The sequence below is a fragment of the Rhipicephalus sanguineus genome, chromosome 1 (genome assembly GCF_013339695.2).
Source record: "Rhipicephalus sanguineus isolate Rsan-2018 chromosome 1, BIME_Rsan_1.4, whole genome shotgun sequence".
In the NCBI taxonomy this organism is placed as follows: domain Eukaryota; kingdom Metazoa; phylum Arthropoda; class Arachnida; order Ixodida; family Ixodidae; genus Rhipicephalus; species Rhipicephalus sanguineus.
In genome coordinates, this window is record NC_051176.1 from 217,511,471 (window position 1) to 217,536,681 (window position 25,211).

The following is a 25,211-nucleotide window of genomic DNA, read 5'->3' on the forward strand; positions in this document are numbered from 1 at the left end:
GCTATACCAGTTTAAAGCAAAGCTTGCTTTGCCTAACTACCTGGAGAATGGCATGGCTGCTGCTCATTGGCATCTCAGCAGATATATTTCGGTTTATGTATAGGTTTTGGGGCATTGTTGTTTATGTATAGGTTCTGGGGCATTGTTGATTGAGTTTACACAATACACTGAAGAACAGTGCTAAGGTGGCTGATCAGACGTCTTGAAGGTCTTCATAAGAAAACCATTTAGATGAAAACAACTTTTATTCAACCCATAAGCATAGCATCAAGAACATCAGTTGCCATATGTTGTGAAACCACACACAACAAGCTCGTATATAACGGCCACAATGCTGCACATGCAGCTTCAGACAAAACATGCGACTAAAACGTTTCACCCTCCAACAAAAGTACAATGTCAAAAAATAAATGTTATGGAATGAAACTACAGTTACAAAATTGAAAATGCGATTGTATGTAAATCTACATAACAAAAGTTAATTCAACTCCCTTGCAGATAAAAGAAATCAAACAATGACCAAGCACTAATAATGCAAAGCATGGCCGAAACTCTGTGCACATTTGTCTCCTTTGGCACACATACTGCATTGTCTGCCACTGTGACTATACATTGACTGCCATATATTGGTAATGTACTAGTGATCATGCATTTCTTCCCACAGGACACAAATACGCCGTGTCCAACAGTGAAAAGGCGATGAGATCGTTGCAGGCTCACATCCAGCATACATCGGTGGCAAAGTGAAATCACTTTCATGAAACACCGAGATACAAAGGCATTTTACTTGTCAGTTTCATCTGCTACAAAGTCGAGTGACTCATAGATTTTCAGTGCTTCAATCCACAAAATAACACAGCTGTTACATACCGATAACAATGTGCATAAACTTGACAAGCTACTGCAAGATTTCTACTCGGGTACACCCTTAGATAAAAAGCTGGGCAACAAACACCCCATAAGGCCTACAATAAAAATACCTCTTCATTTCTCCTTCCCGTTCGTTTTGACAGTAATAACAATAAGGCCGCTAGCAACACCAAAACACTGCTGATTCGATTGACTACAGGCTCATTATTAGTATTGTGGCTGTAACCACGGTGCCTGCATACCATGAAGGATGTGCCATTCGTTCATCTTGGTGCAACTATTTCTTCCCCACTTATAAAAAGACCTCCCCCTTTCAACACTCCTCTTACACAAATCAAGCTAACTCAACAACAAAAAGGTCCAAAGCATTGAAAACAGCTTAATTTGACTGGTACCTCCTTGGAATTAAGTAAGGAATGAAAACGACGGCAAGTGGTAAGGGTGCCAGAGAAGAAAAGAAGCTGCAATACAGGAATTGTTTCTGTTAACACAGCCTGTGATCATCGTTACTAATTATTCACACAAAAAGCTAAATTTGTGCAACCTTATTTTTGCATTGTTACACATGCTACTCAGCCTTTCTTTTTTTTGCCATCCCCCTCTGCCTGTCACTCCATTTGACAACAGAAGTGCGTTTAACTACACTGAAATTACTTAGTGACCTCTAAATCAGTAAAATGATGAGTTTGTTTTGTGGTTCTGGATGCATGCAAAGCTCTCAACTTCTATTTTAATTTCTGCTCCTTCCTAACATCCAAGTAACCTGCATCTATTCGAGAACACTTGAATCAGGCAAGAAATGCTTATGGTCTTTTCTTTTTCTTTCTTTACACAGGAATGGCAGAAAATGCAATGAAGGTCACAGCTGCCTCTTTATTACACCTCAGGTAACACTGACAACTTATCATCGGCAGCAGCACTGCAAGCACTGCACTAGAACACTACAAAACTACATTCCTCTATGCATATATATGTATGTATTTACTGACCATATTAATAGCAAGCAGTAGTAGAGGAAGAGAAGCAAAAGAGAAAGTGCCCATGTGCATGGAGTACATTAATGGGCTTTACATGTCTGTACGAGATAAGTTTCTTTTTTTTTCTTTTTCTTTTTTTTTGCTTAAGAAGAATCTTCACAAATTTGTTTTGAATAACATGTAACAAGTAGGTGGCAGAGCAAGAAAAGCATGCTGCAAAGTGAAATATCTGAGACAAGTGATAGCTTTTTTTTTCCAGCAAGTGCACTGAATTGACTTATGTAGAAGCAGCCTAAATGCACTTCAAGGGGCTCTGCAACACCTTTTGTTCATCATATTTGCTTCTCTGTATGTCAAAAAGCAACGGACAGAAGTAATTGTGAAAATTGATGCACACAAACCCTATCTCTTCATCACAGCGAATGGCAACAGATCATTAGGGGAAAATGGTGCACCATGGCTGCCAAGCCTGCTCAGCCTGTTGATATCGTTTTCATGGCCTCCGTAATTATTTTAGTGAGAATATGAAATAATGACATACAAATGCAGTTATCAGCAGGTTTCTTTACGTTAACATGCTCGAACACTGCATTTATGTTGCCAAAAGAAAAACTAGACTAAAATGTCTTTACAATCAAGGCTTGATTATTTTACTCAAATTAAATTCGTACCTCTTGCCCTTGCAAATACATGCCTACAGCCACTGTGAGGTTTGCTTTTCCGCAGCGCTTAGTTGTCCAGTGGCTGAGCTTACCTCACTTGCTAAATTTTGCCACAACTAAAGTGTGCCAAGTAGCACAAAATCGGTTACACATTCACACATAAGATAGGAACTACTGCCAAGAATTGCATCTGCAGTCACATGGGCCAGCAATATAATTTATTTATTTTGAATGTTAAAAAGGATCATTCAACTGGCCCAGTGCATATACCAAGGTGGTGGTGTTGCAAATAAAGTGCCACCAAAACATGCTGGCTCTCACTGTACACCATGAAAACATTAGATGCTAAAAAAGAAATACAAAAAGCAGTATCAATTTTGTTTCTTGGAAGAAGCTGGAACAATGTCAATAACAGAGGAATAAGGACCAATGAAAACGGTGTAACATGAGAAAAAAAAACACAGAAAAACTCATGTAACATGTTGACAAGAAGTAGGCCAAGAGCACTAACCTCTCGTGTTGACACCAAATTTATAATCTCCAAGAAATTAGTAATCTGTGGAAGTACATAATGGCAAGAGTGCTGTTTAGTGGCTGAGCTTGGCAAACAGGTTACAAAATTATGTGTCTGCCTGCTGCTAAGAAAATTGAAAGAGATGAAGTTAGGTGCGTATAGATCTGTGGACATTCCAAGAATGCTTTTCACCCACCACCACAGTTGGGAATAGTTTACAAATATTCACAGAGGGGCTATAATGCAAGAGAAAGCTTGTTCACATGATACCTTCACCTGACACATCACATGCAAATGCAGCACGTTCCCACAGTAATTTGCGAAAAATCTACTGTGTATACGAGTTCATGGTATAGTACACTTAATACACAAAGAATTGCTGATAAACTGCTAGTGGCCTTCTAGCAAGTGTGGTTTCATGTACACACATACTTTACAAATTAGACAGCATCATAACCAACGAATGTAAAGCAATATTAAGCATGCTAACTATGCACCTAAATGAAGTGCCTAACGGTCAAGTCTTCTCTATGAACACAGCTAGAGCTTGCATATGCAGCTAGCCAGGGGCGTAGCCAAGGGGGGGTTGGGGGGGTTCAACCCCCCCCCCCCGAAATTTTTCAGTTTTGCTTGCGTATATATGCACGCACACATACAAATGCACGCACGAACGTACATAAAGTATGGTTGAACCCCCCCCGAAAAAAATTTCTGGCTACGCCCCTGCAGCTAGCAGCTCATCAGAGGCTGTATTTGCAGTTAGAATCATTAGTATCTATAGAAAGCACAAAGTCATGCTAACACATATTGTAAATTTTCGTTTTCAAAGTGGGAAGGGATCACTCAATTCAGTTTCAGGTGCCTTACAGTGCATATTCCCACAGGCATTTCTACATAAGTGACCTTTCTTCAAAAAGTTTTTTAACAAAACAAAATCAACTGCAATAATTCTTCTAATTAAATCATGAACAGCAGCAAAGTACAGGTGTGAGAGGTGCCAGTAAATATGCTCATAAAACTAACTGTAGTCGGTACCTAATAACTTCTGTGCTTGTCATGACCAGCTTGCTGTACTACAGCATCAGCTATAGGGTACTTTGTGCAATAGAAGACACCTCTAACACAAATACCTCGAAAGTCTTTCAAAAGTAAATGCGGATACCCATCTTACACACTTATGTGCACACACATTAAAGTGCACATGCTTTAATGTGTCCTTTAAAGCACACATTATCCGTCGCTAAAGCACACAATTATCAGTCGCAGCAGAGAATGGCGACTGAAATCCAAATGTGCCTTCACCACTGCAACAGTGAATATGCACATTACTGCTTGGGAATTTTAAGCCAAGGTTGCAAAAGACACTAAATGTGCCAAGCAAAGTACCGGTATTGTCCCTAAGTGTGCTACAAGAGAAGAATTCACAACTGCAACCAACTATACTCACATTCAAGACGACTCGCAGCAAAGTCTGGTGTGCCATGTCTGCCACTTTCGCTAGTGGAAAAGTGAAGCCGGTGGCTCTCCTTTCAAACCACACATCATGGTTAGCAGCAGCATACAATATGTCCATGCAATCGATACCACAAAAATTGAAGGCATCAGACAGTAAACCACCCCCCCCCCCCCCCCAAAAAAAATAAGAAAATAGTGCCACCAAAGAAAAAGGCCGCCATTATAACAAGGTCACTGCGTTGCCTCTTCCAACCTCCGAGTACCAGCTGCAGCTTTCGTGGCACAATGCAGAGTCTAATACAAGAGCTATACCCCAGACATGATTTGCATTATAAGCCATTCAATGGCATACATGAGACATGAGCAAATTATACATAGGCGGGTGGTTATAAAAGAAAAACTGCTTGCAGAATGTGGCTTCATGCGTAGAAACCTAGTGGCAGGCATGACTGCCTTGTATTCAACACAAAGTATACTATGCCTTAATATATCAGACACATTCACATCTACCAGATTACAAGAATGCAAGAATTCTCTATATCTTTATACAGACTAATCACATGAGCTACTGTACCTACACAAGTTGGTACAATGCTTAACATGAATAAAAATAGTGCTTCCATCTTGTAAAGTCAGTCACCTTGTGTGTAAAATAAATGGTGAAAATAAAGCAGCTACATCTGGCGCGTTACTGCTTACGCGCTATAACAGTGTTGTACTGCAGTGAAGACAGAAGATAAGCTTTGCTTCTGCTGTGTATTTTGCATATGAACACCGTGCTTTGAAAATAAACAATGCCCATTTTGAAGTGACTTCTGACTTCTTGACCTTCACTGTAACTAAACTCGTTATGAACTCAACTATTGGGAAGCCAGAGGAAAGAATTAAAAATTACCTGTACAAAAGTTTTTCAGTATCTCCATTCTCACGGAAGTGTCCCTGCTATTTCAAGTCGAGTATCACCAAGTTTAATCAAATACCTGCTGTTGATACTTGCACACAGCAAGGTGTATATAACACACAGACTAAATGATTTGATGTGCAAAATTAACCAAGTGGGGAATGCTTGCAATTGAATTAACATTGTAAGTGCGTTATTGCTTCACTATGGGCACTAGAAAAATATGCATTGGTATAGAAGCTAAAATATAAGAAACCAAGACTTGAGTGAGCCCTCTGCACACCAGCATACAGTGCTCTGGAATAAACAATACCACATTGATATCTCTCACAATCTTATATAGGATAGAAAAATTAAAGAAGAACCGTGTGCTAGCCTTCTCACCAGAGCCTATAACATTAAATATACAACCTCACATTATAATATAATCAAGATACAACCATATATATACCATACATCTATCACTCTGCATATGTCGCACTGCATAATAATAGCATGATGCATTATATATGGAAAAATATAACACTGCATGCCTTTAACAGCATGCTGCAAATTAAAAACAAAGAAACGTATATGTGATCGTCAAGAGCAACTGCAACCAACAAGCTATGGCAAAGAGTGGACCCCACTCAATGCTGCTTACAATGCCTGCGACTTGGCAGTTATAATCAAGGCTCCAGTGGGGAAGACGCAAAGACTTAGAGCAAAACGTGTGGAAAAAGCCTTTGAGGCACACATGCGTTTGCTTTCAATGGCAAGAAGCCATAGCAGCTAGTTGAGAGGCAACCAGACTTCTTCAGCAACCATGGAGAAGGCTCAGAGCTTCCGCAGCTCTGCAGCGCTGCTCGGGAAGCTCAGCCTTCAGCAGCAGGACGAGTGCTGAGCATGCACGCTCACAAGGAAGGTCCTTACGGAGCTCCGCACGCGCATTTCCCAGCAGACAGCCTTGAAAAGTGCAAGATAATGGGGCAATCAAGCAGAATGACTGTCTTACCAAAGAAAGCAATGGCTTTTTAGATTCCTAAATGGTCAGGCTTTGCATGACAAGCAATGATGATGCTACACACCACAGTACCAACAATGATAGTAAACAAAGTGAAGCCTGTATAGTATATACATCAACAACAAATACTACATACAAGTTAAAGCCAAGGGCAAGTTATACAAATTCATAGAGTAGTGTGTAAATACACAAAAAAGAAGTGTTGTTGCTCAAGCATACGAAAAGTGAAAATGACTGAACGTGCTCAGTACAAAGGATGATGGCGACTATATCAACTGTGCAAGAGCCATAGTGCAAAAAAAAAAACTTAAGATATTCACAGACGCAGACTGACAGGTAAAGACTCCAAATAAAACCTATGTAAGGAGGGACACTGCTCTTATAATTTTTTTTTCTTGATGGATTTTTAGGAAACTTGCTGAGTTCATGTATATTTGTGTGCTGATTTTAAGTATGCAGTTACTTTTTAAGTATAATTTGTAGTTTTCAAAATACCAAACATTTCATGTGCCTTTTGGAGAGCAAGATTTTTCCTAAAATGGGAGAGTTACAATGTAGTAAATCTGTACACCAAGAATGGATGCTCTAAACCTATTTGAGCAATAGTTATGGTAAGCTGAACATTCACGAGTGAGTCAATGTTAAGCTGGGATTTGGTTAATTTATGTTTGACACATAATTTTTGTTAAGGATAAAATCCCTGGATTTGATTCCAGCTCGAATCCTGGCTTTTTTTTTTCCTTACTATGCGTGATAGCTGCGATGGACACTGGCGATGGTGGACAACATCGTCACCAAGATCTGCTGTTGCTAGCTAATAACAGCTTATGCTGTAAAAATACAGAATGTGAATATACTTACCTAAGAGCAACACAGCATTGCACTGAATAGTTGGGTTAAGGCTCTTCATGTGACCAAGACATAAGGTCACAAATGTGGACATGTGCTGTTCGAGATCAATCACCTGCAACATCAAAAACAACATACTAACAAATCAGGCCAAAAATGATACTGAATCACAAACAGTTATACACGAATCAAGTAAGGGTCATTCCACGCCAAACGTCCCAGACATTGCGCTCGACCCTCTCCAAATGTATTGTAAAAAATTGTGGACGTTCATATCAGTGCACTATTTGCCCTCTGAAAGTATTTTTAGGAAAAAAAATTTTTCTTGTCTGTTACAGTGATTTGAATTTTGCCGTAGTGGGTGAAACATAGGTTGCGAAAAAATACTCTAAAAAATACAATACTTTACCGAACGCCTTAAATATCTGCTGTTTACTTGAAAAGGAATGGCACTATCTTATTATCACCCATTGACGACCACTACTTTGTCTCACGATGTGCTTTGTGGTGAAGCAATGCTGCAATTCTGCGCCCATTTTGATTATTTTTTAAAAATTCTACGAATATTACAGACAAAATAAGACTATATCACATGGCTGGATAGTTGGCAGTAAGCGTGTCAAAAAAGTATTGAAGTCGATGACCGAGTAGTTTCGAAGTGGAAAGGGCGCAAACATTGAAAAATGTGTGAAATGCTCCACGTTCAGGCACATGTAGAGTGGTGATGCAGTCCAAGTAAAAATGCACGCTTGGTCTCGTTGGGAAGAGTAAACAAAGGAGATTTATTTGTGAAAGTTTCATCGGAGTGTTTTTCGTTTTTGGCGAGAAACAAAAATTTATGTTGAGCGATCGCGGCGTGCCTGGGCGCGGGCCCGTAAGTCCGCTTCACTGCGCCGCCACTGTTCCTTGGGGCAACGGAAGTATGCAGCGCCCACGCGGGTGGCACGATCGTGTGCTGCTGTGAGTTTTCACGTTGCTGAATACTTGCAAATAGTGTATATGGCTGGCAGAATGTTTCGGAAGGGCACTAAAGGCTGCCGGTTAGTAGTGGGAGCAGAGCACGATTTCATTGCCACGTCACTGCATGCACACGTTCGACACGTGCAGAGCTTGGGTTGTGTTCTCGATCTCTGCGGAGGTTGCAGTTCTTACTTCCGTTGCCGACGTATGGTCTTCGGACTCTTCGCCACTTGAAATCCCTGTGTTGCTGAGTAGGTGGTGAGCCCGGCATTAAGAGTGGTCAGTGATGATGGCACGAAAAGGTGAAACGTGCACGTATCTTTGAGGGAGATTGTAGACTCAAACCTTGCTGAGAGCTCCACTTTCTGCCACGCTGCATGCGATGCTTTCATCTTAGTAATCGCCTTGCGATTACTAAGCGAAGGCGATAGACATTTAAAAGGACGAAGCCGCCTTAAAGGCGGCTTCGTCCTTTTTTATATTTATCGCTTTCGGTTTTCGTTGTACAGGCTCTCCGTCTAAAATATGACACTATAGCAATATACTCACCATTCGCAATGTTTATCTTATTACGCGCTGCCAAGGGAAGCGGCCGAAAGACGAACCTTCGAGTGCCGCGTGCTCGCTCGGCGACGCGATCACCGGAGCAAAGTTCACCTCTGCCGAAGTTTCGAGCGTAAGAATACGTAGCACCATTGGGCTCCGAGGCACGAATGGCGCGAGTCACGTTCAAGCGAGCTGCCCATAAAAAAGAATTATAAGTGTATTCCCGGTGCCTGTTAGCCACTTTCATTAATATAATAATATATTTTAAACCAACCATCACTCGTTCTCCCTGACACTTCGTCGGCGGCACTGCGGAAAGCCGAAGAATGCGTGTCGAAACGAGAAAACTCACAGCAACACATGATCGTGCCACCCGCATGGGCGCTGCATACTTTCGTTGCCCCAAGGAACAGTGGCGGCGCAGTGAAGCGGACTTACGGGCCCGCACCCAGGCACGCCGCGAACGCTCAACATAAATTTTTGTTTCTCGCCAAAAACGAAAAACACTCCGATGAAACTTTCACAAATAAATCTCCTTTGTTTACTCTTCCCAACGAGACCAAGCGTGCATTTTTACTTGGACTGCATCACCACTCTACATGTGCCTGAACGTGGAGCATTTCACACATTTTTCAATGTTTGCGCCCTTTCCACTTCGAAACTACTCGGTCATCGACTTCAATACTTTTTTGACACGCTTACTGCCAACTATCCAGCCATGTGATATAGACCTATTTTGTCTGTAATATTCGTAGAATTTTTAAAAAATAATCAAAATGGGCGCAGAATTGCAGCATTGCTTCACCACAAAGCACATCGTGAGACAAAGTAGTGGTCGTCAATGGGTGATAATAAGATAGTGCCATTCCTTTTCAAGTAAACAGCAGATATTTAAGGCGTTCCGTAAAGTATTGTATTTTTTAGAGTATTTTTTCGCAACCTATGTTTCACCCACTACGGCAAAATTCAAATCACTGTAACAGACAAGAAAAATTTTTTTTCCAAAAAATACTTTCCGAGGGCAAATAGTGCACTGATATGAACGTTCACAATTTTTTACAATACATTTGGAGAGGGTCGAGCGCACTGTCTGGGACGTTTGGCGTGGAATGACCCGTAAGCAATATTATCGACCTAGTTTACAAGGCATGGTCTGCATTGCACTACAACTATTTAGCAATGAAATGCTCATGTACCATGCTACTATAAGTCGAATCCACTTTTAATGATCCTATATAAAACTATTCATCGGTTACAACAACCATATTTCGGTGCACTTATGATTTTCCTATGCTGTCTATTAAAACTGCGTCCACATATAGCGAACATTTTTCAAAGCCTCTTAACTTTACAACGAACACTTCAGAGATTATCGTGGTAAAAATATGGCGCATGCAAAGTGGAAGAAGAAAAATTAATCGGGCCTTCTAAAGCATGAGAGACGCTTGCTCGTGTGTGCCCCGCTCCAGTTTACTTGCTACGAAGATATCTTGGAACGGCGAGCACCGCACGCAGATTTCGGATGCTGCGAGCAAGGTATGTCGCTCACTTTCCAGGCGTTTCTTCAGTGGCAGAAAGGCAGTGAGTAAATTAAAAAAAAAGGAAAAAAGAAATAGGAGGCAGCATGAGGCCTTGCTGTCAGCTTTTGTACTGCAACCTTTTCCGGCACCGTTCTCTGCAGCTACGCAGCCTGCACTGCCTGCGATGACCCAAACAATGCACTGGAACGCAAGAAGCCATAAATGCAAGAAGCGATAACCATGATAACTTTTCGTCGCATAAGAGTTCACTGCGTCATTCAATTCGTCAATGTTGTGCCGCAAAAGGTAGTCCGTCTTTTCAGTAATGGCAAAGACCGGTAAATGATTTTGACTTCCGCGCAACTGCGGTGATGCCTTCATGGATAAGCATCTGCAAATAGCAGAGGCGAGGTGGCAGCCGGCGATGAACGTGCCATGATGACTGATCACCGACAACATTATCACAATCATCTGCAGCTATCTGCTCGGCTGTGCGTGTGGCGTAAACTGTGCGGATTGACGGAGGTACAAGCACGCCGTGGTGTTGTGCAGCACGGGCCCCGAGAAACGTCGATGCACTGACAGCGAACATACACGTTTATTAGGCAAGATCCCATGTGTGCCGTGCCTCGTTGTGCAGGACCACTAGAGCATCGTGGATGTATAGAGTGCACATTGCTTGCAAAATGCTTGTCTTCACCGCGCTGAACGAACAGGCTACTCGCCGCACCCACGCACAGTCCGGAGTGAATCAGACACTGAGAACATACAAATGTGCCGGCGACCCGGCAGTGACGGCAGGAGCCGAGTAAGCGACACACTACACGCAACTAGCCAGGGATTATCATCTCCACATGGCAGTGCCGTGCTTCAGCGAAACGGTGTCAGTTCCTTGCAAATGCAAAGGCGGTTTAATTCACTCGTGAGCACGCAGCGGGCATCGCTTCAAAACGTGAAAAGGCTTAATTTGTCGCTGAGGGGGTTGTTAGCACTTTAATAAAATGCGCAAAAAAAAAAGAAAACGCCTTGATGACTCAGTGCACGTTTTTTAAGGGCGTGTTCACATATAACGAACTACCGATATAACGATCACTTTTGGCGGCACTTTCGAGTTCGTTATAAACGGGTTCGACTGTATATGCTGCAGTATTGCTTGATACCTCAAAATTATAATTAGGGTTCAGATATAACTAATTAGTGCAAAAAGGATAAAGTACGAGGTGAAGAAAACAGATAGGATGCTACGCTGCTCTAATCAAGGTATTGGCAGCGGCTCACACAATGGCAATGACCATAATAATAATAATAATTATTGGGGTTTTAAGTCTCAAAACCACAATACAATTATGAGGGCGCTGTAGTGGAGGGCTTAGGAACTTCCGGTTGTCTGGTGTCCTTTAATGTGCACCTACATCTAAGTACAAGGGCCTCTAGCATTTCATATCCATCGAAATGCAGCCGCTGTGGCAGGGGTTTGATCCCGCGACCTTCGGGTCAGCAGTCGAGCACAATAACCACTAAACCACCAAAGCGGGTTGGTGGCATTGACCATGACTGCGTCATCCTCTCAAGTGACAACTAGGGATGGGCGAACAGTGAATTTGAGGTTCGAAGCGAATCCGAAGCGAACAGTGATTTGGTTGAATAATTTCGAATCGAATAGTTCGAATAGTATTTACCGCATATTATTAAGAAAAATGAGCATTTTTGTCATGACCCTTGCACAATATTTTTAAGGATTGGAACTAGGTATGAGTGAATGGCACTTTTTTGGTTTGAAATGAAGTGGAAGCAGCCTTGAATAGTATCAAGATTTGAATAGCAGGAAGGTGCAAGTTATAAGTGGTGCAATATGTTACAATTTAAAAATTACTAGGGGTGTGCGAATATTCGAAATTTCGAATATTTTTCGAATAGTGTTTGCTATTCGATTCGATTCGCACTGAAATTTTACTATTCGAACTATTCGAACTTCCCAAAGACAAATGCAGTCAACGTCCAGTTGAAAGTGACCCCTTCAGATTTTTAATATGCTTCACCTCATTACACTCTCGTATTGCGGCAAAGCTGCCTTTCAAGCTCCGTTACGGTCGAACTTAGCCAAGAGACAAAGTCCGGTTGGAAATGATCCCTAGATTTTCAATATGCTTCACCTCATCACACCCCCGTATTGCGACAAAGCTGCCTTTCAAGCTCCGTTACGGTCGAACTTAGGCAGGAGACAGTCAACGTCTGATTGGAAGTGGTCCCTAGATTTTCAATATGCTTCACCTCCTCACACCCCCGTATTGCGGCAAAGCTGCCTTTCAAGGTCCGTTACGGTCGCAAATGTATTAACTCAAGAAAACGCTGGTTCCAATATGGAGATCAAAGATGTGGCAGAGTTGGGGGCTCAATTAAACCTGTTTTGGACCTGAAACTTGGGCAGGAAGTCCAAAAAATCGGACGCCGAAGCTTTTTAGCATCCAAAATTTCAGATGTTCTTATATATCGACGTCTACGAGGCAGATTTGGAACTCCGGACTTGAAGGGAGCACACCCTTGTCCGCCACATCAGTTGGGCTTCCACAGAAGTTGAAAGAGGAGGAGAGGCCGAGGAAATGGCATCTTTGCCTATCACGTGTGAAGTGTTGTCGGCAACACTTTGGTTGCACCAAGTCATGTACATAAATACAATTCGGCCTCTACATTGCCTCATCCTTGATAAAACAACTATGAAACACCACCCCGCCAGTGCTTCATCAACCTAGCGAAAAGAAACACTTTCACGTTGCGATCTCACAAGAACACACTTAGGGATTCTCTGCAACTTTTTCTGTAATTTCACTTCGAATTATTCGAAAGATGTTTGAGAAATATTCGAAAATTATTCGAAATTATTCGATTCGATTCGCACTCAATCTTTATTATTCGAATTCGCTTCGCACCCAAAATTTTGCTATTCGCACAGCTCTAAAAATTACTATACTTAGCGCATATAAGCCCGTATAACACGCTTTTAAACTTAAAAAAATATGTACATTTAACCTTGAAGTGTGACTTCGCGGCAGTGCAGATTTTCCCTGGATGGGTTGTTTCACGGCACAGCAACCAGACGCTGCAGTGAAACCAACTTTACAAGAGGTTATGTGCGGTCAAATGTATATATTCGTTCCTTTCGAATACTTCAAAATTTCAAATAATCTAAATTCATATCGAAGTGAATTCGAATACTGCAATATTCGTTCGAATATTCGAAACGCCCGAATATTCGCCCATCCTTAGTGACAACAAGTCGTAAGCAATGTCTCAGGGACAAATGTTTCTTTGCATGACTCCCTCTTCTGAAAAATTTAACGGTGAGCTAGGGCCACAGCTTGAGGCTGTGTTTGGAACCAACCTTTTCTTTTTCCTAGAAGGGGTTGGAAGTTGGAGGATCGACTTATAGTCGGCTATATATGGTAATTGGTGCCAAATCACAGAAAGTAATTGTAATGCACAACAAAAGCCATATCAATAAGAGAAAAGTAATCAAAACGTACCATGACTTTTGTTAGGTCGCTAATGAACTCAGAGTAGTGGAGATGGGAACCATCAGGCAAATGCCTCTGGAACATGTTGTTCACTTCTTCAGATCCGAGCAATGGCCCCAGCTTCTTCAAAGTTGCCTTGCATGCCTACAAGAAAAGACCCCAATGTTACTATTTCTTTTAGTCCTCCAGCATGTATTAAACCACTTCATATCTGAGAAGAAGCAGTGCCTAGTTCAATATTCTTGAGTACTACTGTCATTATATACTTAAATCTCACTACAACAAAGTCTAAGGGGTGCCATACTTTTTAGTTATAACCATTAGTTTGTTACAGCCATTGATTAATTATATACGAGCAATTCTTGTATGCAAGGGTGTACCAACTACACGTTAGCCATCATGGACGTATTGGCTCCTATCACAGCCATGTGGCTGTGTCCACAGTAAAGTGTTAAGCGAAAAACAGCGAAAAACTGGGATCAAACGCACAAGAACTGAGTTTATTGCGCTTGACACTAGCCGCGTAGCCTGATGTGGATGTCGCAAAAAAGCCTGTGATGCTTTGCTGCTGCATCTTCCTTCACTGAAGCGCGGCCTTCTAAAGGCGCGTTTACACTAGAGCGACACAATGCAGATTTCGGTCTGCCGACTGTCGCCGGGAGTGTCTTTTGTCATGTGTTATCCTATTTACACTGCAACGACGCCAACAGTCGGCCGATCTGTGGAAGACTGTGTTCGCGTCTTTTCGTGCTGCCAGCCTCTCGTCGGCTGATTCTTTTGTCACATAGAAAGCGCACAGCAACACCGACCAAACTTGCATGATGAAATTGAAACGGGAAAAACCTGCTCCACTCGTTTTCTCATTTAAGCTGTCCTCCCTCCTCTACCATTGTCCCTCTTGGCGTAATCAGTGCCATACGCGCCATCCCCCACTGTGTCGTGGAGCGGGGTGCGGATAAACAAAGCGGAAGCGAAGAAAAGATGTCGGAAGGGCGCGCAAGATGCCTATTGTCAAATGCCCGATGTGCTCGAGGGGGCCTCCATTATCTCGCCCGAGGTCTCCTCTTCAAGGTTCGAAGCGTCGCTCATTTCATTTGAGCAAGGCGTATTTTCGCTCGGCCACCAATCTCCCGAAGACTTCCCTACGACACGTCGGCCGATGCGTTTTGCTAGTGTCTTTGGGTCTGCCGTCATGTTACCATACGACAACATGCTGTCTTTGGAGGCATCGTCATCGTCATCAGTCTAGTGTGACCAGATGGTCTGGCGACATCGTCGGCGGGCGACTCGTCAGCCGACTGTCTGCGTCTGCCTTGTGTCTGCGTTGGTGTCGTGTCGCTCTAGTGTAAACGCGCCTTAAGCAGCAGCTGCTGTCTCGAGACCATCTTCACCATCTTCATGCCCACCGAAGTAGTGGCACAGAAGGTGCACCCCGCCCAGTGCTTGGAAGGATGTCGGGATGTTCACAAATGTTGGGGTGTCGTCTACCTCGACACATTTGCTATCATTGCTTCCTTCGTGCGCCCGTGCAGCACCACGCACAAAGTTGTCTTCGGTTAGTTCCTCTGTTGCCACAACATCAGCATCCACACTTACACAATCACAGGAGCTTTGACCTTCACTGATGACACTAGCATCATTAAGTACCTTCCGAGACGCTACAGTCGAAACAGTATGTACCAAACTCGCTAACAAACAGTAATTAGTTCGATATATCGTATGATTCAATACAAAGCTTCCAACACAATTACCATGTTTTCGGTGCGAATTTGGCGCACAAGTTGTATGCATGGCACTGCTTCACGATAATGCAAGGAAGGCAGTTTCATAGCAATATTCAGTGTTTGCAATGTTTGCAATCAATATGTATTTATTTCATGTGAATAAACTTCAAACTTCAAACTTCGATACGTGAGGATTTCTGTTTGTTTTCCTTTTTTCGCAGTTCTTAGTTGGGGGTGCCGGTTATGTCAAGTACCGGGTTACACTATCAATGTAAACAGCACCTCAACATCTTCATACGCAGCTGTGTGTACTCGTTGGGCGCTGGAAGCATCTAATCTGCCTTGGCCCTAATTTTGGCCTTGTTTTTCAATATCAAACTCGGCATGCTTCTTGGGATGCTGCACACAGCGGCGATGTCAGACTTTTTTCTACGTTCGACTGTGTTGATTATTGTCAGCCTTGTGGAGAACATCTAGGTTCTTTCGTTTCATGGCAGCCATTGCGTTAACAAAGGGAGTGGAGAAGCGAACAGCATGATGGGCCAACGGGCACGACAACGAGGAATAATGAGATAAAGCATGTGAGAGCAAACTGTAGTTTCTACTCGCTTTGCACGGCACTCCCCTAATCACACTACTGGCTCTTCCAAATGCATGTGGGAAAGTCCCCATCTGTGAGGAAACGTCATCTTGTGAGGGAATGCCAACTTCTTGGGACATTTCGCACTGCTTGATGTCGACATATCAAGGGTGCCGGCTACTTTTGTTTGATGTATCCGTAGGTTTTCCTATGCATTAATGTTAACCTATTGTCATGTTTAAAAATTGTTTGATGTAAAAGATAATTCTATTTACCAGAGTTCAATATAGTCAGGTTTCACTACAGTACAGCTTCATCTGATGTGGCGGTATCATCGGGTGTGGCTAATGGTTCAGTTGACTCGTCGGTGCCATGGCTGCTTTCGTTGGCCACCGTAAATGATGCACGTCGGAAGCAGTTGGCAATGGCGCTGGCAGTCACATTCGTCCAAGACACGCGAAGCATTTCTATTTCCATGTGCAAATCTATCTTTTGTGTCACGGTTCAGCTTTACGTTAAGCACTAGCCAGTCTATAAGCCGTTTTTGGTATCCAGCCTTGAAAGGCATTATCACCCCTTGACATACAGGCTGTACCAGTGCCATGCAGTTCGGGAGCAAGAACTGAAGTTCAATGTTCTCAAGCACCGCAGTTGTGTGGTGGGCAGCACAGCTATCTTAAGAAAAGGCATATACCTTATACTTCTGCCTCTTCATTTTTTCGTTCCAGTCATGTAGCCATCCAGCAAAATGTTCTCTCGTCATTCATGCTTTCCTATTAAATATATACTGCAGTTGACATCTCCTCTTTCCTTTAAATCATTGTGGCAACACGTTCTTTCCTATCACCAAAAATGGATTCTTCTCTGAGCTGTCCAGGTTTGTACAAAGGAGCATGGTGACACTGCTGTGTTTCCCACCGTGACGGAGCTCACCTTTTAACGATAGGGTCCTTCGTGGCAACATTTTGTAGAACAGAGCTGTCTCATCAGCAGCCAACATATCTTTCTCTCCGTACTTCTGTAGGAGGAATGCAATATTGGGTTCCAACCATGACATTGCCATTTCTTCGTCGACAGACTGGGACTTGCCAGTGACGACTCTGCTGCTGATGTTGCCGCGTTCCTTATAACACTGTAGCCCTTAAAACAAAGCTGACGCAGCCCAAAGGGCAACCAAGTCTGGAGAAGTGCCCCACTCAAAGGCAATAGCAGCACTTGCATCCAAAAACCACTTGAACAATGCATCTTCCACTGCTTCAAAGGCAAGAGACTGCAGCTTTTTCTGGATACCTTTTACGCCACATGCAACAGTGCCAGTGATGACTTCTATGCTGCTGAGAATCGTAGAAAAACTGCGCACCAACAATGCAACAAAGCAGGTCAATGAACACACCCTGCAGTTCTGTAGTCATACTGCACAGAACTTATACTGCACTGCATTTTTGTTGCTTACGCCGCATAATGCACACTGAACTTCAGTGTTATCAGGTTATGTCTATTGGATCCCACCTCTATAACATTGCGGCACATTAGTGCTGCAATGTTATATGTTCAGTTGTTAACATCTATTTTAACATCTGATGTGGTATCAAGTGGCACAACAGTTGGCAATTACTAAGAGTGTGTGAATATCGAAATTTTCAATATGAATCGAATATGAATAAGGCAAAAAACTGCCCTCGAATATCAAATATGTCATCATTGTCATCAGCCTGTCTTATGTCCACTGCAGGATAAATAATAATATCTGGGGTTTTACATGCCAAAACCATGATACTATGATTATGAGGCACGCCGTAGTGGAGGTCTCTAGAAATTTCGACCATCTGGTGTTCTTTAACGTGCACTGCCATAGCACAGTACATGGGCCTCTAGCGCTCCGCCTCCATCGAAATGCGACTGCCGCGACCGGGATAGAACCCGCGACCTTCGGGTCTCGACTGCACGATGAAGGCCTCTCCCAATGACATACAACCCACCCTGTTTTCTACGCGATCATATTTCATTACAGTAGACCCTCAGTGATACGATCATGACTCATACGAATTTCCGGGTGATACGAATTTTATGTGGTCCCGGCCAAGGGCCATTAGTCTGCAATGTAATGGAGTACGGTTGTTGTGAACAGACTTTCACCCCGTGACGTTTCATACGAACGTACGCTACCGCGAAGGTACGAACAGGTGCTGCTCGCGCTGTCATGGAAGACGCGGCAATCACGCGCGGCCGAGGGAACCCAAGTGCGGGCATGCACGCCGCACCGCCAGTTTGGCCATCAGCGACACGTCGTAGCCTCTGAAATTGTGCGAGTGAATCTTGGAGTCCTTAAAGGGACACTAAAGAGAAACAATGAATTGGTTTAGATTGATAAAGTGTGCTCGGAGAACTCTTGTGTAGTTTATTTCACCACCATAGGTTTACGATTAGAGGAGAAAACCAAGTTCAAAGTTTCATTTTTAAATTTCGCGCCGAACTTTGTAATTCGTGATGTAAAAGACTTCAAAGAGCATTTAACGTATTTCGGCGCCACTGGCTCGATGAAATTTCCACAAACTCTTTATGTCAGGTCTCTGGCCCCCTCAGAGGACAATGTACTTCGATTTAACTAAGTAGGAACTACATAGGCCCAAGCAGGCGCCGTCAAAAATATGTGACGTCACGGCAAATGGTGCGGGAATTCCAAGGCGGCGTCGCCACCTGTATTTTATTTTTGCACGTTTTCTCGCTTATTAAGCGTCTTCGCGCAGAAAGCGTGGTGTTTTTGGTATCGTGGAAGACTATTTTACTAATGCGAGAAAAATCGTTTTCCTCTTCAGTGTCCCTTTAACCCCTTGAGGGTTTTCGCCGTACATGTACGGCAGAAGCTTCCTGGTACCAAAGGGTTTTTGTCGTAGATGTACGGCATAGCGTTTATTTTTAAAACGCGCGCCTTCGATTATTTCTCTTGCATGGCCTGTGCTGCCACACTTCGGGAATACGTGGTATTTTTTTCATGCGCCGATGTCTCTCTGTTGTTTTTTTTTTTTTGCTTCCCAAAACGGCGCGCCGGCTATCGCTTGCCCATCCAAGTGCGTCCGCAGTGCATCTGGTTTAAAGTGCGCGCCTTTTTCAATCATTTCTCTTGCTTTGCATGTGCTGCCACGCTTCGCGAATACGTGGAATTTTTTTCATGCGCCGATGTCTCTCCGTTGTTGCTTTTTTTATGCTTCGCAAAACGGCGCGCCGGCTATCGCTTCTGCAACCGAGCGCGCCCGCGGAGTGGTTGGTTTCAAACGTGCGCCTTCTTCGATCATCTCTCTTGCTTGCAATGTGCTGCCACGCTTCGGGAATACGTGGAATTTTTTTAATGCGCCGATGCACCTCCATGCGCCAATGTCTCTCCATCTTCTTCTTTTTTTTTTTTGCTTTCCAAAGCGGCGCGGCGGCTTTCAGTTGCGCATCAGAACGCGTGCACGCGGTTGGGCTGGTTTCGGTTTCGTCCTTCGGGTGGTTTTCGCTTCTTGCGCCCGCAGAGCTGATGGCTGTTTGGTTTCTGATCTCTGAAAGGGTGACCGCTTGTTACTCTCTCGTTTATTGCTCCCCGGGGCGCGATTACATCTGTTTCCGTGTGGCGCTAAATTACACAAACGACGCCGCCGTGATTGTGTTTCCTGTTTTGGGGTCTCGAAAAAACTAACTACGTCTTGTTGGCGATAAGACAAAGGATTACTGTAGCTTTTTCACTCGTTTTGCTTTCCGGACGGGTGCAAAACCATACAGTTTACTTCTGTGTGCTCACTGATGCAGTTTGCTTACGCTATAGAAGCGCGCGCCGGTTGCTCTGCTGCCGGTGAGTCGAGCAGCGATTCTTACAATGCGGACTATTCCCCAAGTGCCGAATCAGAATCTGATTCATTGGATTTCAGTTTGTCAGACGAGGATTTTTTGACGAGTTCAGAATCCGATGATGATCAAGGAGCGGCATCTGAAAAGCGTGCTCGGCAAGCCATACTTCAAAGACTATCACACGCTGAAAAGCTTTTAGTGTTAGAGCACAAACATTTTTAATCGGAAAAGTACTCTGGTGCGCTTATTTTTGTATGTCTGTGAGCTATGTTTAATACAATGCATAATTTTTATTTATAAAAAAACTCTTTAGTTTTTTTTAGGATTTTACTACGAATAAATAAAGCATGTGTATGTAACAACAAGAATGATTTTTTTGTCACTTTACGGTATCGAAAAAAATTTTAGACAATTTTTTTCTTAAATAGAATCGTCTGAAGAATTTATTTCGGCAATGAAAAAAATCACACATTTTTGGACTGGATTTTGCGAAAAAATTCGACTCTCAAAGGGTTAATGTGCCTTTGTACACCTTCGCGTTTAGATCACAGAGGGCGGTGGCGTCGCATTGTTTTTTAAACCTGTTAACACGTGCTACTGTGCTTGAGGCAGCGTCGTCGTACTGTGTTTACACTGCCTACCACGGCGATGCAAGCCATGTCCTCACAATCAGACATCCTGTGAAAAATGGACGAGGACCGAAAGGGGAAGGGTACGGTTTTGGCAAAAGGAGCTAGGCCTTACAACGTCAACATGCACGATTGTAGGCGATGCGCACACCTGCCACCATAGGTTGGCAAAGAAGTGTGGAGCTCACTCAGACTCACTCAAGAAATATATTCTGCGGTTAGGGCTCCCCCAGACACAGACTCACCAAAACTTCCCTCTACTAGGACTCACTCGTACTCAGACTCACTAAAAATTTTCTGATCCGGACTCACTCCGACTCACGACTCACGGCTCAATCTGGGTCTGAGTGAGTCTGAGTGAGTGGACTCATGAGTGAAGTCTGCCGACCTATGCCTGCCACCTCTCCAATTTGCACAGAAGACCCCCGATTTTTGAGCAAACCTCCCGATTGTGCAGGCATGGTCGTAAATCTCACGAAAAACATCCTCAACATCAACGCGATAAGAAAATAATAAAAACAAAAAACAGCGGTTCTAAAATTTTGCGCCCTTCATCTATCGCGTGCAAAAAAGCGCTCCTTAAGTCACTTTCACCGCAGTACTCTGGTGTCATGCAGAAAAGCGTACTAGGGTTAGGAAAGGGCTACTAGCTGTCACGGGTCACAACCATAGGTCGGCAAACTCACTCATGAGTCGACTCACTCAGACTCAGATTGCGCTGTGAGTCCGAGTCCGAGTGAGTCCGTTTGAGTGAGTGAAACAACTTTATTCGGTCCACAATAGACGCGAGTAAACTCAACGTCACCTGGCTAGAAAATTTTACTGAGTCTGAGTCCGAGTGAGTCCGGTTGAGGAAATCTTTGGTGAGTCTGAGTCCGAGTGATCCCTAAACACAAAAAACATTATTTGAGCGAGTCTGAGTGAGCTCCACTTTTTTTGCTGACCTATGGTCACAACACATCTGGTTCATTAATTGCATACGCACGCACACGGCGCGTATACACAAGTATGATCGTTGGTATCTTAAAACTTTACTGGCATTTACAGTAGAACCCCGCTGTTACGTTCCTCACTGCTGCGTTTTCCCGGCTGTGACGTCGTTTTCCGCCGGTCCCGGCATAGCTCCCATAAGATACAATGTATTGGGAACCCCGCTGTTACGTCGCAACTGTCGGACCGTTCCCGTATGATACGTCGCAAAGTGCGCCCGGAGCCAACCGAGTGACTACCAAAGAGAGCGGCCATGGTGCATTTTCACGCAGCTTGGCCTCGTTTGACCGTAATATTAGCCGCATGAGAGGCGCAAGCAACAGAATCTTTCAATTGATGCAAACAAAAGCATGGCCTTCGAGATTCAAATTGCAAAGATGGCGTCTATGACATAACTGCTCGCGAAAGCAAGGCCTTCGAGATTGGCATTTACTATTGACAAAAACATAGCCTCTGAGATTTGCATTGCACAAACATGGCGTGTATGACGTAATTGCTTGCGAAAGCAGGGCCTTCGAGATTGGCATTCACTTCTGCCATCGCGTTGGCGTAGACTCATCATCATCGTTATTTGTCGGAGAACGGGAGGAGTTCGAGCTGGTTGGAGCTCGCATGGTCGTGCGTGCGGTTCGCGGTCGGACTCGCCGCGCCGGTCCTGATTGCGTGTGCTTAGTTCTTTCATGCCTACAGCTGTTGGTGTTAAAAAAATCACATACGTTGATTACATTTCTGTGGATAAGGCCGTCCTAAGCTCCGCGTTTCTATCCATCGACTAGATTGCGGCTGAACGCGCCAATTTTCGTGCTGCTCGTAAGAATTGAAATAAAATTCTGTACCACTAAATATTTTGCCGTTTTTCCTGTTTTTCGGCTCTTACGTTTCCCGTCTCTTACGTTTATTTCCTACGGTCCCTTCAAAAACGTATCAGCGGGGTTCTACTGTATTCAGAGCACTTCATGAGGTTGCTGCAGTCCTGAGAAACAATAAATGAAAACATGTGCCAGCTTTGTTTTGTGGCATACTAATTTACATGTTTCCGGTGATACGAATTTCGGATGGTACGAATATTTTTGGTGACCCCGCAAGATTTGTATCACTGAGGTTTTACTGTATATGTTCGCAAAGTTCATGATTTCATTGCTCCACCCACCTTTTCCTAGAGAGACCTGGGGAATAAAGCTTAGTGAAAAGGAAACTGTCAATCACCTGGGCATGCCGAACAGGCTGAAACTGAATACATAGATTATGAGCAATGCATATTTCTCAGCAATTACAGTAAAACATGGCCAGCTGCCAGGAACGCATTATAAATATGTACTGAATGATAGTATGCGGTAACCGCTAAGTAAAACGTAACCTAACGGGTATGTATGAGTGATGCTTTACTTTAAAAGTAAGACTGTGTAGCATTCTTAAGTCATCACTTCTTGGAACATTTGAATTTGTCTGAATATTCATCTGCTTAACCGCACATTCAGCCATGGCTGAGTATTTGGGAAAATTCGAATATCCATTTTTCGAATCGAATATGCTTCGAATAAGGAAACTATTCAATTCGTATTCGAAATTTCGAATATTTGCACACCTCTAGTAATTACTAATAAGCACTGACCTTTACAACATGCTTGTCACCTTCGTTCAAGTGCACAAGCAGCGTGATCACGTTGCTGATGGCCTGTTCCACAAATGCATCTCTGAATTCTCCCTCTGCAAAGCGGGCCAGGTCTCCGAACAGCTTGAACGCTGCTGCACGCACTTCACATTTTTCCTGAGACATGCATATAACAAAAATAAAAAGCACATTAGTATTTTGAAATCCAAAATGGCCATTGCTGTACTAAGCATGCAACAAACAATTCTTAAATGCGTGAAAAACCACTTGGACTACAAGAAAAACCTGTTTTTGTGGCGGTTCAAGTCACCAGGCTCTGATAATTTAGAAGAATGCGACTACATTACGACTTCTGCAAGCAAAGCGTGCACACTACAACTTTTGAAAGATATTATTAAATGAAAAAGCTGTAACAATGTGGAATGCCACAACAACATCACCCTTGAATGACCCATACACTAAAGCCACCATGCCATTAAAAATACAGCAAACTATAACAACTGTTAAAAAGCAATTCAATTTCTCCTATTTATTGCAAATAAATGTATGAGCAGCAAAGGTCAGCAGCAAATTATGCTTCATAACTGAATGTTTCTCAGCTAAGAAAGTGACCCAGAGAGATTTGTCTTAAGTGGTTCCAGTGGTTAACACTTTCGTGACCGCGCCTATTCCCATCGATAGTATGTTATCGATGACTTCAAATCAAGTTTTGGCACTCTCTCGGCGGTTCTGGACAGCTAACGCAATACAGAGCATAAAATAACATGTTTTTTATCAGTTTTGTTTGCGAGTTTGTTTTTTCCACCGCGGGGAGATTTTTAAAGCTCGTTCGAAGTCGGGTAGGTGAGCGCTCGTTGTTTCAGACTTCGCGTCGACGCCGCTCGCGGGTGCTCCACAGAAACTGCGAATTTCGACGGATTCCGATTAATATGAGCGGAAATCTCTGGATGATGGTAGCAGCACAGACACGGAAGATGACTTCGATTCACCAGGCAAAGTCGTACGGACGGCGAAAGTGCGTCAAACCTCCCCGGAACATCAGCAGCTATCCGCCGGTAAGTTTCGTCTTCTCCTCAGGTCATTTTATCGCTGCCGCGCGTCGATGTAAACGTATCCGGTGCATTCTAAACATAGCAGCTCTTATCTGCAAGGTGTTAACTTCATTCGGGCGGGAGCATTTCGCGCCGCCTGCAGAAAGAGCGCAGTTCTCTTCGCGAAGACGGCGCGGAGCGGACTTTGACCCAACGCTCCGGTGTGCTGCGCGGCGGCATCTTCATGTTGTTTTTTTACCGCAGAAGTCGTCAGAGATACATGCAACCACACAGATAAGTATGCGTGAACGCATACTTTCGAAAAGCCAACATACAGTGAGAGGGACGGATCCATGGAGGGAGGTTACTGAAGAGAAGATGAGCAAGTTCGTCTCACTCCATGTGTACATCGTAATCGTTGAAGTCCCGCGCTTGCATTGGTGTTGGGGTCGACGACACGTATTTCCACATTTTTCAGGCCTTCGTCTACCGTCAGTGATGCCACGGAAAATGTTCAAGGCTTCTTGAGTGTCTCTGATCTGAAGAAGACGACCGTCGCATCCCACGAGAATCTTCACCACGTGTCTTCTCTATTGCAACACCTGAACGATTTTTCTACGCTATCTTTTAACCCCGTCGGAACCTTTCAGTGAATGAGAAAATGGTGAAATGTGAAGGTCGGTATGGTATTCGGCAGTATATGAGCGAGAAAGAGGTCAAATGAGAGTACAATTATGGATTTTTGCAGATTTGGAACAGGCTACACTGTTCATTTCAACAAATACAGAGGAAAATTGAAAAATACCAGAACTGCAAACTATGCTAGGAAAGCTGAACAGAAAAAAAAAGTTTTTCCCGAAACATGCGCAGCCAGCCTTTGTTTCACCGCGTCGAGAACCTGCATCGTGCGAAGGCATGATAGGCACTAGTGCCTATATTCTTGTATTTATGTAAATAATCTTTGTACTTACAGAGCTTATATTTCCACTATTATTCTACGAGGGCTTTGCGTTCAAAACGTATATTTCAATTTTTTTTCATGTTTAACCTT

At 43.5% G+C, this 25,211-nt stretch overlaps 1 protein-coding gene across 1 annotated transcript in view; it reads right to left on the minus strand.

The window, feature by feature from the left end:
* Positions 1 to 226: 226 nt before the first annotated feature.
* The window catches only part of LOC119371990 (maestro heat-like repeat-containing protein family member 1), a 169,441-nt gene continuing 144,456 nt past the window's right edge, over positions 227 to 25,211 (minus strand). The window contains exons 33-36 of the mRNA XM_037642438.2: positions 23,130 to 23,285; positions 13,779 to 13,913; positions 7,244 to 7,346; positions 227 to 6,324 (exon numbers count right to left, since the gene is read on the minus strand). Coding sequence (XP_037498366.1) covers positions 6,176 to 6,324; positions 7,244 to 7,346; positions 13,779 to 13,913; positions 23,130 to 23,285 — 543 coding nt within the window. The 3' untranslated portion in view covers positions 227 to 6,175. The remainder of the gene's footprint in view (positions 6,325 to 7,243; positions 7,347 to 13,778; positions 13,914 to 23,129; positions 23,286 to 25,211) is intronic.